At 39.5% G+C, this 18288-nt stretch overlaps 1 protein-coding gene across 1 annotated transcript in view; it reads right to left on the reverse strand.

The window, feature by feature from the left end:
* Positions 1–721: 721 nt before the first annotated feature.
* TTC17 (tetratricopeptide repeat domain 17) overlaps positions 722–18288 on the reverse strand; it is a 58596-nt gene continuing 41029 nt past the window's right edge. Inside the window, exons 17-25 of the mRNA XM_048058320.2 lie at positions 13325–13492; positions 12446–12696; positions 11663–11828; positions 9102–9222; positions 8632–8791; positions 8077–8160; positions 6165–6284; positions 4017–4160; positions 722–1374 (exon numbers count right to left, since the gene is read on the reverse strand). Coding sequence (XP_047914277.2) covers positions 1243–1374; positions 4017–4160; positions 6165–6284; positions 8077–8160; positions 8632–8791; positions 9102–9222; positions 11663–11828; positions 12446–12696; positions 13325–13492 — 1346 coding nt within the window. The 3' untranslated portion in view covers positions 722–1242. The remainder of the gene's footprint in view (positions 1375–4016; positions 4161–6164; positions 6285–8076; positions 8161–8631; positions 8792–9101; positions 9223–11662; positions 11829–12445; positions 12697–13324; positions 13493–18288) is intronic.

Raw genomic sequence — 18288 nt, forward strand, 5'->3', positions numbered from 1 at the left:
ATACGTTGATGCCATAATTTCCACCACTGCCATACTTGCTCTTAATTTGCGTCACTGAACGAAGAAACATTAAAAAGGAGCCAGGCACAGAGGTACTGAGAATTTTCCATGGATATGTAGAAAATCATTATCTAAATCAAGGGTGTTAAAGGCCCTCCTGACTCCCAGCTCTGTTTGCTACCAAAGAAAGGCTGTAGTTCCCCAAGCCTAATCTCCTTCAAATGGCACATGACACACAGATTAGAGGAGACGCTGTGTTTTGTTCATAAACAATTTATTTTATTTCAAATATGTGCCCTTGTTGATTCAACAATGATGTCTGGAGAATCATGTCCTCCACCAAACAAAAAGAGAACTGATTTGGAAATCTTTCACCTGACTCATTTGCTGATGATACCTTGACACTGCCTCCCTGCTCCTTCTCAGCAGCTGAAAGTATGGCTCAGAGTGAGCATAAACTTGCACCTTACTCTGAAATGACTAGAAATACAATGAACAAAGAACCAGTAAAAACCACCATTCAGGGAGGCAGAGGGCTATGAATATACAGACAAATAGAAAACATCTTATTGGGATTTTTACTGGTTTTTTTTTTCTGCAAGTAAGTTTAAAAACCACTTTAACTTTAGTGTCCTGCTGTTTTCCCCTCCTCATTTCCTCCTCATCCCCCAACAGAAATAATTCCAAAAATGCTAGATGTTCCTAACAACCCCTCCCCCCCTTTAAAAAGAAAAAACAAAAACGAACAAACAAACCATTTGAAATTCTGTCCCCCTCCTTCCAAAAAAGCAGGCAATGTGGGATGGAGTAAACAGGACTGGACAAAGCATGAGTTTCACATGGATGAACTGCTGATTATCTCTTCTTACTATTTGGTATGGGTGTTTGCTTTGCATTTCTATTGATGTAGATTATAAGACATGAAGCAAGTTATTTTGGATGCTGATGCCAATCTGAGCATTAAGGAAAAACTAATGATGCCTGAGTCCTGGCATAGGTGGTCATGGACTTATGGAAGTTCCTTGGTTTAATATTTACAAGGATGTTTCAAAATTATGGTCTGTGAAACATTTTCCGAAGATGTTCCTTTATCTGATAAAAAATAAAAGAACCCTTGATCCAAATCCCATCTCTTTTTAAAAGTCTTGTTAAAAATGTTGATTCATCAATTTATCTTAGCACACTTAAAAGCAGAATAGTGAATAATGACTTTAAAAAAAAAAAAGAGAAACATGCTGATCTCTACGGAGACCGTCGCTCTTTTTTCATAAGTAAATGACACTGAATGGTGCGGATTCGATTCTTTGCTGGGGCAAACTCCGGCTGAAGTTTTAATGTTGACTCATACCATTTCATCGCCTTTTCAAACTCTTCCTATAAAGAAAGAACAAAGATCGCATTAAGTCAGATTCTAAAAACAGCAGACACTACCATTTTCTATTTCCTCCCTGTTCTAAGTAGTTAAGTAGCATGGTATACACAGAAGTAACCGAACCATCCTGGTGGTTTAGTGGTTTTTATTTTTTTTTCCTCCAAATAACTCTGATATTTTCTTGGGCTTATATGACCCAATTTTGCATAACCCATGGAAGAGAGTCGAATCACTGTTAAGCATTACTGACCAATTCTCTTACCTTTTTCCTTTTAATAGTAGATATATGCATTCTTACTGTGAGATAACTTTTAAAAAGCAGATTTCATCCAGAATTTACATAGATCAAAGCTTTACACACTCTTGTATACTGCAAAAATATCAACTCTGCTGAAAAGGTAACATTTTTAAGAACAAACTTGAAATTAGTACTAAAAGATTACTCAAATTAAGGAAGTTAACAAAACAACCTAATAATTTAAAATCATACAGTAGCTAGACAATTTCAATTGATAACCTGGACTCCAGAATGATAGTAAGAAGCATTCATGGTGTAGTAACATTTATTTTTATAGTACTGAAATCTAATTATCTACACCATCCCACTTTTATTTATTTATTAACCAGGAAAACATGCCAACTTCCTATAATGTCTTAGAAGAAAAACACAAGCGGAAAAAAAACAGACATTGTGGGTTTTTCAGTCTATTTCTACATTTTTTCCTCCTCTTTTCTCATTATAGGAACTGAGCTACTCCTATGACATATTTTTGGGACTGTGAACGAGAATTTATTTATTTTCCAAATCTACTGAAGGGAACCACTAAAAGAGCTTTAAAACAGACGCTGGACTTGGGTGGCTTTTCTCTTAAACAGCATATTCAGTATTTCCTAGGGCAAGACTATTGATGAACTACTGGTAAAGAGCTAAATTAACACTGCCGTGTGAAAGCAGACAGCACGCTGTACACTGCCTCTAGACTTTGAATTTATTTTCTTTCTAAGTTAAAGAAGACAGAAGTTTGGGCAGACTGCTGGTTCATACTTACAACTCCCAGGATCTCACTCTAAGCATTACCTCAACTTCAGTCGAGTTCTGTTTCTCAGTAACTATTTGTACAGTCCAGGTAACATTCATCTCTAGCCACTTTATAGTGGCTACCTAGATCAATGAGTTGTAAAGTTGTCATTTTAAAAAAGTGTATTTTAATACAGTTTCAACAGGAATTACATCGAATATCCCATATTAGTTTATGGGAGCACTGACAAACAAATGAAAACAAGAAATCAGATTTTCTGTTTTTAGATGTAATCATTTCCTTGCTGTGATCTGATATTAATTTGAAGTTCCTTTACATTTATTTCCCACAGCATTAGTTTCTATAGCATCCATTCAAAGTTCTCAGTCCTTATAATGGCCAACAGTTTCTGCTTTTTAAGGCAATTTGCTGAAAAGTCTTGCACATAAAGGAATGTTGGCCTCTATAATGCTATACTATTAATTAACATGGTATCTTTTACAACCCGGTTGCCAGGGTCAGCTCTCAAATATAGCTGGCTAAATATGAAGAAAATAAACTAACTTTTCTTTATATCAGTGTAAGTTATCCAGAAGATAAGTTTGTCCTGTTGTTAGTCATTTTATATTATGAATATGTGGCTTCATTGAGAAATCTCTCATATCCAGGCGAATAAAGTTATTCTTAGGCCCTGTTCTAACTTGAAAAAGACATTCAAAACTCAAGCATCAAACTTCTACTCCATTTCTTTTTACTGTCAGAAGTAACACCTTAACAGAACAAAGTCGTTCCTTTCTTCAGTTTGTTTGCACTGTATGTTTGACAGCACTGTGCATTCTGCTCTTTTCAACCCTGATAGCCACAATACATGACTACCTGCTCAACAGGTCCTGTCCTGCTCTACGACAAGTGCTAAAAACTGGCAGGGATACACAGGAACACACATAATTGAACATACTTCTGAAACAGATGTAGGTATTAGCTATGTTTCAGTTTAATGGTGTCTCTCTTACCTTTCAAATATACCGGCCCTGTTAAAGATGAGAATAAAACGTGCAAGAACCAATCCAGCCTTTGTTACGTAAAACAAATGAACATTTTGCATTCACAGGAAATACTGAAAGCTGACTTGTAGATTAGAATGTATAGGCAGCATGAAGAAATTTGAATTAAATCTGTAAACTATTCTGGGTGTTGATAGTTTAGATGCTGAAGTTAAACACCCCTTGTGTTTGTTCACTGCAGCAGCAATCTGTGTTTTACTAATTATGTTAAACTAAGCTCTTCAGGATAAAAACTCAGCTTATCATTTATTTTCCAGTATTACAAAGATATCCTGTGTTTAGATGGGAAGACAACCAAAATTATCAACTGTTTGCTATTGTCTTAACAAAGCTTTGCAGACAGCATCCTGAAGCCAGCTTGTAAGAACACTGGCCTTCAAGAATTAAATGAGTAATAGAGAGCTTTGACGGTCTTAAAAAGTACATTAAAAAAATTATATTCTCTTATTGATCCCTCCCTTATTTAGTGAATGTTGCTCCATCAGAATCCCAACTTGTGGAAACAGAATTTGTATATATACTTTACTGAAGACAAGACATAGACAGGGGCAGCACACTCACCATTGCTACGTAGACATTTGCCAACGTGAAATGATTAACCACAAAGTGCGGTGCTATTTCCACTGCCATGGTAGCTACGATGATGGCATCATTCCAAAGTCTGGCATTGTGGAAGATGTTTGCTAGGCTTATTAGTGGTACATCCTGGAAGAGAAAGCGATAAACAGTGAGGTTCCTTCCACTGAAATAGTTTCAGGATCAGGAAGACAGAAGGCTCCACCACCTGGCCACTCCACTACCTGATCACTTTTTGAAGGTGATGAATTAGACTTATTTTACTATAAAAAGGGCATTTCAACAAGAGTTATGAACAAACAAACAAACAAAAACCCCTCTAATAAACACATCTGCTTGCAAAAGTGACAAACATGACTGTTGCATAGACAAGTGATTCGAAAACTAACTGACATTAAATGTCCTAGCACATACATTTAGTTTTTAGATGCTGCTGCATTAGTTTTCACCCAAAAGATGAGATGCAGTCTAAGAGACGAGAGAAGCTGTTAGTCTAACCCCCCTCCTTCAGCTGTTGCATAAAAGGGGAAGGAATAGGAATAAAAAGGGAAAGAAGGGACGTGAAAAAAAGGGTCTAACCATTAGTGCAGCTGACACACAGTTTTCTATCCTGCTTCTGGTAGAGAATTCCTGTAAGATGCTGAGTAACAGCTATAAGTAAAGTTTTCTCAGGTAGTCACTGATGTTTTTATTTTCTGAATTTCCAGACTGTGACCGTGTCTGACTGAAAAAATTGTGGAGCCCTGACAGCCATAACAAACTCTCTGGGAGCTTCACATCTACAAAGGACAAAATACTACTCAGAAGCAAGTCTTAGATGCCCTCAACGGAAGAATACAAAATTTTGGATGTATTTGATCCCTGCCACAGTTCTGATACTATACAGATACTATGGAAGTGAGAATCACAAAAGAAGCCCACAGGAAAATTCATTACTTTTTATTTAGATGAGAAAAGGTGAGATAAAGTAGAGAGAGCACATAAAGCCAAGGAGGAAGATTAAACAAAATAGTAAATAGCAATTCATTCAGTGTTAATTCTCACTGAGTTCAAGTTGCAGCTCAATCTTTACGAACAAGACCCCCAGTTTTCTCTGGAGGCATGGGGGCAACTTCAAAAGGACAAAAACAAAGCACAAATTTGGTGTGAGCCCATCCCAAGCAACACTGTATCACACCACTAGAAAACAGTCAGCCGTACCTACACCATAAAAGAAAGGTAAGTAAATAAAATAAACGAGCATGTTGTGTTAGACCTTGGCTCCAACCTTGTTCTAAGAAGACAACAGCAAAAAGACAGAATTACAGGAGACAAAAGACACTCAGGATGTGGAGTCGGAATAGATTAACATTTCTTAGCTGAGGTATTTCTGCTGTTAATGGCTAAACCTCCTAATAATACAGACCGTAAAACACTGTCTTCTGATTTTCAGAGAAGGATTTAAGACCAAGATTCAAAAAGTGGTTTGCACTTTGCAGTGTTGCACAGTTTGTTGTTCAGGTCCCAGAGTGAAGTCTTCAACGTTGAGTTAGGGGCCTGACTGCATTTACCAGTTTGCAAGGGGGAGCCTGGCGTCTAAGAACAGACATCCCTGCTCAGCATCTCATGGGGCAGGGCCAAGGGTATACGAAGCACTTCAGTCAACTGTAACACTGAACAGGAGACTGTCCCAAATACTGCCTTTTTGGACTAAACCACAAAACTGCTGCACAAAGTCAGGCACTAGTCAGACAAAACACGCTTTAGGCATTTATATTATTCCTCTAGAACTTACCACTTCCCCCCTTTAAAAGCACAATGACAAGACATACTTCCCACATTTTAGGTTAGAAGACTTGTACAGGCAGAGGCTGACAACGATTCAGTCCTACATAACAGAGGGGAGTTCAACCCTGTATTGCCCAGGGAGGCGTCAAACCCGCTGAATTGCAGGAAATTCCTCTTTTGCAGTTGCCCACACTCAACACATGGTGAGGGTCTTGAGGTTTCACCACAACTAGCTGATGTCCAACACATTACAGACACTTGATATGCACAATTCTGGCCTTAATAGTTTGTGAAAACTCCATATGGCTGTTACACAAGCAAAACATGATTTCATCCATGTAGCAGGCAGATGTGATGCGTACACACCTTCATGTGATGGGGTGCATAGTGCAGCGCTTGCCGTAAGCAGTCAATTGCCTTCTTTCCTTGGCCTTTCACCCTCCAGTAAAGAGCAGCCATGCTAGAGAGGACCCATGAAGTCTGATTCTGGCAAAAGAAGAACACAAAACCCAGTCATGCAAACACCTGTAGTGAACAGACTCCTTGTCTTTCACTGTTTGAATTTACTTGATATATTGAGGGTGGAGGGTGTTACACTTAACAACTGTTCACTGGAACAGGCTCCCCAGGAATGTAGTTACGGCACCAAGCCTGTTGGGAGTTTAGGAAGCGTTTGGACTGCGCACTTAGTCACATGGTCTGAATTTTTGGGTAGACCTGCGTGGTACCAGGAGTTGGACTCGATGATCCTTGTGGGTCCCTTCCAACTCGGGATATTCTGTGATTCCACGTTTCTATTCCAAAGCGTCAGAATGAGTTTATCTAACACATATGCAGCAGCCAGATCAATGAGACTGCCATATGAAACACAAATTCCAAATGCAACATAATTTTCTTAAGGGAATAGCATCTTAATAGCTTTATACAGCAACAGCAGTTTCAGCAGTCACAACAGCTTCTAACCAGCTGCCAGGTGCTGAGCATTCAGATGTGTACACGCATTACCCTCTATAGATCAACACTCTTAGCTAAGTTAGCTGACTGGACTCCTTAGGCTCTCGGTAGTCACTGGAAAGAGAAAGGGTGCTCTGGGATGCAGCCCAGGGCAGACGCCTGTAAAGTCTAGCAGACTGAGTTTGTTGCCTCTAGTTGGCTGACTCCCATGTCACGCGTCAGAAGGGAAAATACCATGCGCTTGAATTCTGTGGACTCAGACACTTTAAATGAATGTTTATGTTCACATATGCAATTAGATAAGTAGCCATCTTGATTTGTTTGATTAGCTCTTGTGAATAATGAATGAGACTGGTACACAGTAAAACTGCATTTTATTTGCAGCACAGCTAGCCTTAGTGAGAATTTAGTTCCTGGTCTGTTAGTACTAAATTTTCAGCTAATTTGGATAAAGCTTGCTGTCTGCAGGGGGAAGTGTAGCTTGTAAAAGAAAAGTTGGTATATCTGAAATCAAAAGGAACTAAGATTTATAATGCAAGCTTAAGGGTAACATCTTCACTTTCTGGGAACAACAAAGGTATACTGGCTTTAGTTTCAAAGCATATTAAGTTCTTTTGATGGCCTTCTAGAATAGGCTAGGGGCACCAAGCTGTTTCGGTAGAACTCTCTTTTGTATGATAGTTTGGAACATCCTCCTTGCACTGTAAATACACAACAACAATCCCTACATCCCTATCCACCTTGTATATCCTGAGAAAAATATGTTCCTAATCATCTCTCCAGCAAGAACAGGAACTGCAGCCTCACACATGGTGCTATACCTCTGCCTGAAGGCATCTGACACTTCAGTTCAACACTGCATAAGGTAAAAGGAAATCAGTAAGAAAGAGAGGAAGTCCCTGCCTGTCAGCTGCCTGCCTGCCAGAAGTGCAACTGGAAGAGTTGAGCCATGGCTTAACTCTGACTTTCTATAAGCTCCAAGCCAATGTTGCATCAACAGAAAGAGGAGGATTAAGAAATGTTAAAATAGTTTAATAAATATCAGCAGCTAGCAATACGGCTCAAAGCAGGGCTGGTAATACACTGGGAAATACGATATGCTTATGTTTTAGTAGAAAAGTAGGCAAGAGACCTGGCAGCAGGACTACCATCTGTAAGCAGAGGATATAGCTCAAGAAAGTACCTGTGAGGGCCTTACAGAAGCTGAATAGACACAAATCTCTGGTCTGAATACTACTGCATTCCTTGACTGGAATGTCAGTCATATGGTTTGAGACTGCATAAACTGCACCCAGACATTATTCTTTTTCTCATTTACACGTACCTTTTCCAAAGCTTTGGCTATTCGAGTACCAACTTGTTCTAATGACTGTGGTGAGTACTGGTCTTTGCCAAGATTCTGTAACACCTGTGAAAGAGGAAAAACACATCCTGAGAGGATGGAACCTGATAAGAGATGCCCTTCACTTGTCTGCTTGTTTGCTGCTTTTTTACCCAGCCTTTTACAAATGCCCTAACTTGTTCCATCCCAAACGTCACTGTGTATCTTGAGTTAGTACTACCTGTATCATCACAAAGTGTTTTAACTCCATGCCACTGAATACCAGGAATGCTAGAAGTTTATTGCATGCTTAATTGATTTTTTCTACTATTAATTCATCAATACAGAGGCACTAATGGTGTTTTAGGATTTCCCTCAGCCCAAATCACAGAAGGCTAGGAAAACAGTCTGGTAAAATATTAGTTGCATTGTTCTTACAGTTTTATCCAGGCGTTCACTCACTGAAGATACTTTTAGAGACAGGGCACTGAATTAAATGTACCTTGAATCTGCCATGGTATGGCCATTTTTGTGTGAGAACCTTCACCTGTGGCATACCTCTTTAAGTTGACTTTCTCCAGTGTAATGCAAGCTTGCCCGACTAGAGACACCTTGCAGGTGGTCCAAAGTATGCATACTGGCTGGTAGGTTAGGGTTGCAAAGGGGCTCCATGGCTGGTTCTTGCAGCTGCGTTGCAAAATCGATGTGTTCTGTAATGCTACAAAGGTAATAAACTGAATCAGTCAGGAGAAGAAAGGGAAGAGTCATCACAAAGTTCCCCAGTGAGTGTAAACTGCCTAGAATCTGGCAGAATCTCCTTTGAGTAGCTGAAGAAGCAAGAGACACTGGACCTTCAGTCTGCAGTTGCACTTTTCTTTACAAGTGTATTAATGAAATAGCACATAATGTTTTCAAACTTCTTTGAAATTCTGATAGCTCTTAAAGAACTTTCAGTTAATATATACTTGAGGCCATACAACTGTCTTCCTTTGTGTGAGTGACTTGCAGTCCACATATCAGATACTTACTCAATGTTTTTAGCAGAAACAGCAAGCCACGTGCTGGCCACAGTGGTAAGCTCTACCCTACGGAGTTTCAGGCATTCATCAGGACTTGGCCAGCCAAGGCTACGATAGTCACGCTTTTTTCCTAAAAAGGGGTAAAAAAAACCAAACAAAAATTAAGAGAAATTCTCTTGAAGCAAAAAGACATTCTGCTTTAGTACAATGATTTACAAAATACTTCATAGCAGCAGATACATTCCCTACATTATAAAAGTCACAGTCCTGCAGCCAGATTTGTTTAAGAACAATCCCCAAACTAAATACACTTAATTCCACAGAATTGGATGCTATGGAAGACACATTTGTAGGTGAAGTCTCAAAAAAATGTTTTATTATAATTTTTCAATAGCTACAGATTAAGAACAATCACTGTTCTTGTTTACACAATGTCTCTACCTAAATGTCCTTAAAGGAAGTTCATAAGTGAGTCATCATTTATGTTCTACACCTACAGTAAGAACTAACAGAAGTTGAAAACTCCATCTTCTGACAATTCCAGGTGAAATATACTGCCATTTCTTATCACTGAATATTAGGACAGACACTAGCTTTTATTGCATTCTTACACTCAAGACAGCAACATTTCTGAAAACTACTAAGCAATTACACTCCAACTCTCCTGTTTTGCAAGAGTTAACCAAGGCAGGTAATGGTTAAATAATTTACTTTATGCTAGGAATCTGATTTTCAGATTTGATCCAAACCCTACTGAAATCTTTTCCTCATGCGTGGTGGATATGGTACCAGATCCTACAAACCTGGATCCTACGTGTTAAATGCTGGGAAACATTTTTCTCTTGCATCAGAAACATCTGAACTGTTTTGAAGGTAAGATTCATCGTAGCCATAAATTTGCAGAGTGGGAGGCCAAGTTCAACAACGTGCAGCTGTCTCACCAGGTACACAAGCAGTATTTCAGCACCTATTTGTGGCTACCTAAATTTTTGACCATTTGGATGCAAACCCTATTTACTTCAAAGAAAGTGTTTCTGTTTCACCATAATTTTGCAAAACAATGACAAAGCCTGCAATGCCATATCTTTTGTAAAATATTCTGACTAAAGGAAAACTAACTTTAACTTTGTGAAACACTGGGAAACCTCAGAAGGAACAGATCATTTCTTGTCATCAGCACCTTGCACTATCCGATTACAACTTAACTATGTGCATGAATGGCAAAAGACAGTGAGAGGTATGGAAATGCTACGCAGGGACAGATAAGTAATCAAAGCACTAGTCAGATACAGGACAGATAGCTTCATTTCCCTGCTCTCCTAGGAACTCCCCAGGCAACCTCCGATGTGTTACTTAAACTTTCAGTGATTTAGTTCTCACGAAGAGGATGTCAGCAGACCTTGCCTCTCAGGGGTGCTAGGAAGTTAATGACTTTACTGAGGGATGCTATATAATATATGCATAAAAGTAGCTCGGGGAGAAAAAATACACTGAGGAGAGGGAAGGTGTGTGTTCACAAATGATAGTTTGTTTTCATGTAATCTTCCCTATTTAAATATTTAATTCAACAACTTACCTTTGTCAGCTGCTTAAAAAGGAGCGTGTTAAAGATTTAATGTAAAAGCCTTCAAAACGTGAACTCACATTCTAGCCAACAAACTGTCAATGACTAAAATGTAGCAGAGAACACATTTTCGCTTACACATCAACCCTACAGCATTAAGATTTTACGTCCTTTGAAATCAAGGTAAAATGAGAAGTATGGGGGAACCATTATTTTGGCTCTCCTAGTTGGCATCACCAGGTTCCAGAAGTTCCAAATTTTATTCTAAGTAACCATGTGCTGATGACTTCTACCCACCTCAACAGACCAATGGAACTAGCATGCATTACCTTAATAGCTCTCCTCTCTGGTACTGGTTACTTAAGTTGCAAAAATTCCACCTCTCTCTGCAAACCTCCTCACCTACGTTGGTGCAAAACTGTGCTCTTCTGTAGCTCCAGTCTTCTGGAAGACAGCATCTAAATTTTCTCTTCTAATATCACCAGATGAATCACAGCAGATGTAAAACTTCATATTATTTCTACTAGACCAAGTTCTCTGCCTTTTGATTTGCTTTTGTTATATTTATATTTTGTTATATTTAATCAGTTAAAGATATCACCCTGTATCTGTCCCTGAAGGTCTCTCTCATCTGGTAAATAAAGTAACTTCTCTGCCCGTTCAGTTTTAGAGGAAAAAGTCATTACTTCCACCACCACCCCCTTACTACTTCTACTGACATTATCCACATCTTTCGTTCTCTACTTTTATCACTTCATCCCCAGAAGTTCTGGCAATTAACATTTTTCTTTCAGCCAATAAAGTTATGCTGTGCTTCATGAAGAAGGTGCTGATGGAAGAGATTTCTTAAAAATCCACATTCCCATCTAGAAGGTGTATTTCGCTATGTAGTATTTGTGATGCATATTTATGATAATAAACCAGTGTAATATAAAAGCTGCAAAGAAATAAACCACAGTATTCCGAAAGCTGCAAAGGACAGCTTTCTCTAGTTGCAGCAGGTTACCTATTGGTCCAGGAGAAGGTATCTTTGGTCCACTGATCTCCAGGGCAGTTTGGTAGAAGTTTTCATTTTCTCCGTTAGTCCCTTCTTCTCCGTTTCTCCCAACTGGCTCCTGGAGATCCAAACTATCAGCTTTTGGTTTCTTTAAACGTTTGACCTGAAAAGTGATCTACCAAAAAGACAACATTGTCAAGGTTAACATTAAGAAGCATGAACATTATCAGCTACAACACACTACCTGTTTTAGCCCAAAGATTCGATTTTGAAGATGTTACAGATTTCTTTCCCTTCCCATCTCACCCCATTCTCTAAGCCTGCTCATTATTCTCACCGCATCACACCACACAAGCACAGTACACAACTACTACCTCTAACATAGCAGAAACCAATTTAACTGCTGGAGAAGTGAAACGCATTTTTCATTTGTTTGTAACATGATGACAACAGGTATTGTGTCATCTTCATGCTAACCAGAACTTTTGCTTAAAAACCTGTCGCCTTTGCAACTATAAGTAAGAAGTTTGAAGGCACCCAGCATCATTCAACACCTAAGCTCTTGCTGTTCATAATTAACACCAATGACATCAGTTTTAGTGATGTGGAAGCCTTTCCTTTAAGAGAGATTGAAACTACTTGTTTATTTCACACAAACCAGCTCTCTCAGACCCACAGATGAAGATCATGAAGATTCCATCTAAACCAGTGTTAAAACCCACAAACTGTCCTAGTCTTTCTCTCCACAACAGTAAGTTGGTGCAAGACTTTTACAAACAGATCCAAACTTACCCATTCAGCTTCGTCATCGTCACCACAGTCCCCAAAACAGGAGCTAGCCAGTCCATCCTGAGCTCCCTTTTTTAGGACACGGATTCCCTGCAAGTCCATCCGACGACCTTTTACTTCCAGTGCCCCTTCAAAAGCTTCCTGAGGCCATGAGTTTTCAAACTCATCCACCAAAGCCAGCATCTCTTCAGACATGTGATCATCATCTAAACCCTCCATTCCTTCTGAATCGTTGCTTTCTGGAGTAACTGTGTCTAAAATGGAAAACCACAGAAATGTCAAAAATTCTTTACTTACTGCATCCATGAATTGTACAAAAAAGTTTTGATTTTTTTTTTCTGTGACCTATCTCTTCCACTTGCATCAACTGAATACTCACTGCATGCCGCAAATAGAGAATGGGACTGGAGAATGCAGACTTGCCCGATGCAAAAAAGCACCAACCGTTGCTTCAGAAATTAACACCTCTAGAGCACTTCCATCAGTTTCCTTTCCAGACCAAAGTTCTGCCCATTCAAGGGGGCAGACAGGAGATGATTTTTGACATATATGCATTAAACACCGAATAATGCTCTCTGTACCTTAACCACAGAGACTGCATTCCCTCACTACTGTCTGGCACAGCTGATACAGAATTTACTAAGGTACAACTTACATGTCTTTGTAGAGTCTTGCAGGAAACTATATCCTTTACCATGGAAAGCATCTTAACCTTTTATCTCATGCATTTTCATGCCAGGCTTGGGTAAGAACAGTGAACAGAATGAAGTTTTAAGGGTTACTTTTCACTTGAGAAAAAACGTAGCTTTCTTGGAAGGCAGCTCTTTGAAAAATCTAGAAACTGATTCACCTGTCAGTACCAATTTTGTTATGCTGACTTACTTTCCAGTCTCAAGATGGAGGGATCCCTTGCTGAACCCTGAGTAAGGACTTCTGGATCTTCTGTACCTCCCTCAGAGTGTCCTTCTGCCACTGCTGTGACTGACTCATGGTGCTCAAAGTATTTCTCCTTGTCATGACTGCCATCTAGATTTTTCTCATGACAGTGACCTGAAAGAGAGGAATTTATTGATATACCACATAAAACTGCTCCTCTTAGACACAAGGTGCAGAAACTACAGTCTTCTAGTTTTCTACATACAGATTAATAGTACAATTCCACAAGGTAGCAAAGACATTGCTGAGAAAAAACAAAACCAGAAAACCTGTTCTGCCTCTTCACAAGGCAGATCACCTAAAACAGTTACTGATAATGTATTTAGATATATACCGTGAATTACCAATGAAAGAAAATTCAGGTATCTTTTGACAGGAGGTGGCACAGTACCTAGGAAATCATTGTGTGTTGGTAGCAATTCCAGTGAGTGTTCCCAAAGCATATTTTCCGTGACACTGGACCATGGACCATACACGGGGGTTGCCTGCCGTGTGAACCTCGCTAGACACTATAATGCTCACAGTGCTTACGTTCAAGAGAAAAAGGGCCAATGCAGATTGATGTGGGATTGCCTGGCTCTGATCTCCTGGGCCAGCAGCCAACAGTAACTAGGTAAGAGTAGCTCATAAGCAGGCAGACAAAAGCCATTGGTACTAATCTGTACCAAAAATCAGCTGAACATTTAACTCAGCACCTAAATCACCTGCAACTTTTTAACAAGATTTTTGATCTCAAAGCCATTTTAACTCCAGACCTCAGAATTTCCAACAGTAATTACTTGTCAGCCTTCCAGGTGGGGTTTTTAAAGAGCTGTTCCCCCTGTGACTCCCCTGGGACTCCACAGGCACAGAAACGTGCATTCCCCCCGTGGGGCGAGGGCAGGGAGGTGCCCCTCACTTTGTGGCACAACTACAGAGCTGACACACAGAGCAGGGGCCGTGTCTGCAGCCTCAGTCTGTCACCAAGGAGGAGAACAGATATTCTGAGCACTGAGCTGTTGCTGCTCTAAAATCCCTCCTTCCTCCTCTCCATCACCTGTGAGTGAAAATAGCTTCCATACACAAGTGAATTAAGAAGCACATAGTGAATCAAAGAGAGATTAAACTAAATGAAAGATTATCAAGTGTGTTCCCCGGTCTATCCTCACGAACTCTAACTGTATTGCTCAATTCATATGGAAAGCATTATTTTTTCAGCTAGCAGTGTGAACTATGAAGAATATGAATGAAGCAGATCAGTGACTCCTTTTTCCTCCACCCAGTGATCCCATGTTCTCGAAGAATGTTTCTAGGCCTCGCTCTTCATCAGGCCGGGAGGAAGAGAGGATGGCTGTAACTCTCAGGTAGATGTCACCTGTTCCACCGCCTCCCAGCGGAACCGAGCCGCAGCTTTTTACTGCATGTTCTGTACTTTTGCAGCTGCCAACACTCGGGTGACACCCCGGGAGGAGAAACAGACCGGTATACTCATAGGGTTATTACCAAAACCAAATATATACAACTGTACTCATAAATCCTCCGTGAAAACTATTTCTTGCCATACCTTTTCTGCTATATATAAAAAGTCAAACAAGGCTATTAGATGAGTAAACGTTCAAAACAGAAGCTGTTAACTTCAGAAACTGTCCTAACATCTGCCATACAATTATACTGCCTTTCCTACTTATTCTATTAGTCACTGTCTCTTTCTTTAATCCTCTCCTTACCTCCCCCCCATGCTGTCAATAAAAAATTAATTGGTTTCATTAAAAAAAAAATCTCTCTTCAATATATGGAGATCCTCATGATTAATTCATGATGAATGGTGTGCACAGAACCCTGAAGATGGAGCTAGTCCTTCTGCCTGACATCAAAACCAGCCTGATTTTGATGCAAGTCAGGTGCTTCCCAGCAATGCGATGACCACCACTCCCTTTGCTGAAGGTCAGCTCATCACTGAGGTGTGTGTACGTGTGTGTGTGTGCGGGGGGCAGCAAAGGGGCTCGAATACAGTCAACTATTTTTAATTGAGATAAAAACACCAAAATGAGAAAAAAACTGGAAATAGCAAGCAGGAGGAAAAAATGATGCAGACGCTTAAAATTCTACTTAAGACTAACCTTGTTATTATTAATTTACAAACACTGACAGCTAAAAACAGATGATGGGAGTGCTGGCTTTCTTGGGATCTGAGAGCTGCTATATATAGAAACCTGAGTGGCCTAATTTTTCCAAATTACTGCTTCCAGTTGCCTGATGTCACAGGAGAACAAAAAAGAAAAAGCTGGTAGAAAAGACAATGGAAGTTTAAGATCTTTGATGAGCTTACCATGAATCTGGTGGTACCAAAACATTGCAAATCAGAATTTTACAGCTTGTATCAGCTGCGTGCCTGGAGAACAACTGGGAAGAACACCAGGTACGAGTGTCAGACCAAGGGAACAACGCAGCCCTACACTCCAGAAACATTCCCTGGCGGCAAAGCATTGCTTGCGTCATTTCAACACTTAGTGCACACTAGCTGTGTGAAGGACAGCAGCAACTGCAACCCTAGAAACGCTCAGCTAAATAGGATTTATTCACATATATTCTGGTTATCCAAATGCGCACACGAATTTTGGCTGTAAAGTCCTGACATAGTGATTACAGGTACAAAATTTAAAGTCTACAACTACTTCACAGTAGCTGATCAATTCAGCTTACTCCATCCTGAAAACTTGCTAAAGAAGGATCACTTTCCTGCTCGTTTGTTTTTTGGGAGCAGCTGCTATAACTCTTTCCTGTTCATTGGAAAGAGCTAAGAAAGTTCAGATAAAAACAGAGGATCAGCCTCTGTTCTGCCTTGTGTATTACAAGATCTAGTTACTCTGGTCCAGTCAATGGAACAAAGATGCTAGAGACAGGACACAACACATATGTGGCTTTCTGCACCTTTATTCAACTGAAGGAAATGAGACAAATAGTTTGTGCCTGTCTAATGTAAAAACTGGAAGGAAAAAGTGAGAAAAGTTCCTAAGATACACAGCATATCCATGGGTTAGAAAAAACAAATACAGACTCTAGACTGACGCCTGGCATTTTTAAGGATGAAAAGCAGAAAACTATTATATATTAAAAGGTCTCTACCTCTCACGTCATTTTAGCCTGTAATTTTTTGGGCCAATGTGAAAGCACTTGGACAGCTACCACAGCATAGAATCATTGAACACTTTGGGTTGGAAGGGACCTTAAAGATCATCTAGTTCCAACCCCCCTGTCATAGGGGGGAAGGGTGTGTGTGTGCGCCTTACACTCTAAATCCAGAAAAGCTCTGCTAGATCTGCCTTTCCATCTAATATTAACCATCTGCTTGGTTTTCAGGACCGCTCTCGAATTTCCACCAAAGCTTTAGTACCTACTACAGCTAGTAAAGCTAAAAAAAACAAAAACAAAAACAAAAAAACAAAGCAAGAAGTTTGAATTCACACTTGTTTTCTGGTGCACACTCAAACCTGTTATTCCGCCAAATGAAGTTTAGTAGGTGTTTTTTTTTTTTTTTAGTAGCAGGAATGACGTATCACTGAGCTCAATGGAGAGAGGTTTGATTCCCTGAATGCAGGTGAATAGCCTCATCTATAGACATTTCCAGTGCAGCGCACCAATAAGTAGTCTTCTTTTTACTTTTGCTAGTCACTGCTTATGCAGATGCAAAAAGACATGAGTCAAACAATTAAAGAGGGTGGTATATTATCACTTTAGCTATGAACATGAATAATAACTAATGCACTTATTAGATCATGTGAAAATTTTGGGGGTGCTTGCTGCTTGGCTGATACTACCTATTTATAATTAGACTAAAATACACCCATTAGAGAAATTGAACTGAAGAAACTGTCACCTATCACTTTTACAGGACAAGCCTTGTTCAGTGCTTCAAGTCCCAGGCAATACAATTCACCAGAATTTACAAAAATAATCTGGAATTAATAAACTCACCTACCAGAAGCCTTCATGTATCTAAAACTACTGGGATCTCAGTCACCAAAACATGTGCCAAACTATCATGTGAGGAACTGTCTTAACGTCCTGCACCACTTCACTGGTGACTTCGCTGCAATATCACCTCCAGAAAGCCAGGGTAGTGTTATGGGGAAATGCTGTTCGAGGGACCATCCTTCAGTCAACATCTAAAACATGGGCTTTGACTTTCACAGCAATGTTAACTCTGGTGATTACACACCACACATCCCAATTACCTTGACGTTTCAAGGTGAACAGATCATTTTGTAAAGATCTTGTAAGCTATTAACAACCACCGTGTTATTCTGATCACATATGAGTGGATATTTGGTTGCAAAAGAAATTAACATTCTTTAGAATTACACATTTGCTAAGGGGAAAAAAACATGCCAGTTATTTTAAGATTACTTTTAAAAGCAATAGCATGAGCAGAAACTAAAAAAGAGACCTATCTTTAGCAGATCTTGCTGCTCTGCTCACTTTAATTATAACTTATTGTGCTTTTATTAAGATTTTTTTTGCTCTGAAGTTCATGCCTTCCTTTTCGTACTGTTTTGCTTTCTTTCTAATTACAGAAAAAATACATATTTGCACTTCAAAAAATAAAATCACGTAATTGAGCTTTGAAAGTGGAAACTGCAAACCACTTCTGACGGAACAAGACTGTCATCAGGAACCTGCCAGAGCTGCTCGAACTGCAGGACTGAACTACGCTCCAGAAGCAGTATCAAAGTAAATTTTGTGCTTACCACACACAGGAGTGTAAAAATAACGAAACATAACAAAGGAGTTCTCAGTTTCTTTTTAGTAAAAATGATTAATAGTGACAATTGGAGCAGGGAATTAAAGACAGAAGAAAAGTAGAAGTTCTTAATTACAATTACCTCGCTACGCACTACTGACATGTGAACGTTTGATAGGTCTATATTTAA

Source organism: Anser cygnoides, chromosome 5 (assembly GCF_040182565.1).
Source record: "Anser cygnoides isolate HZ-2024a breed goose chromosome 5, Taihu_goose_T2T_genome, whole genome shotgun sequence".
NCBI lineage: Eukaryota > Metazoa > Chordata > Aves > Anseriformes > Anatidae > Anser > Anser cygnoides.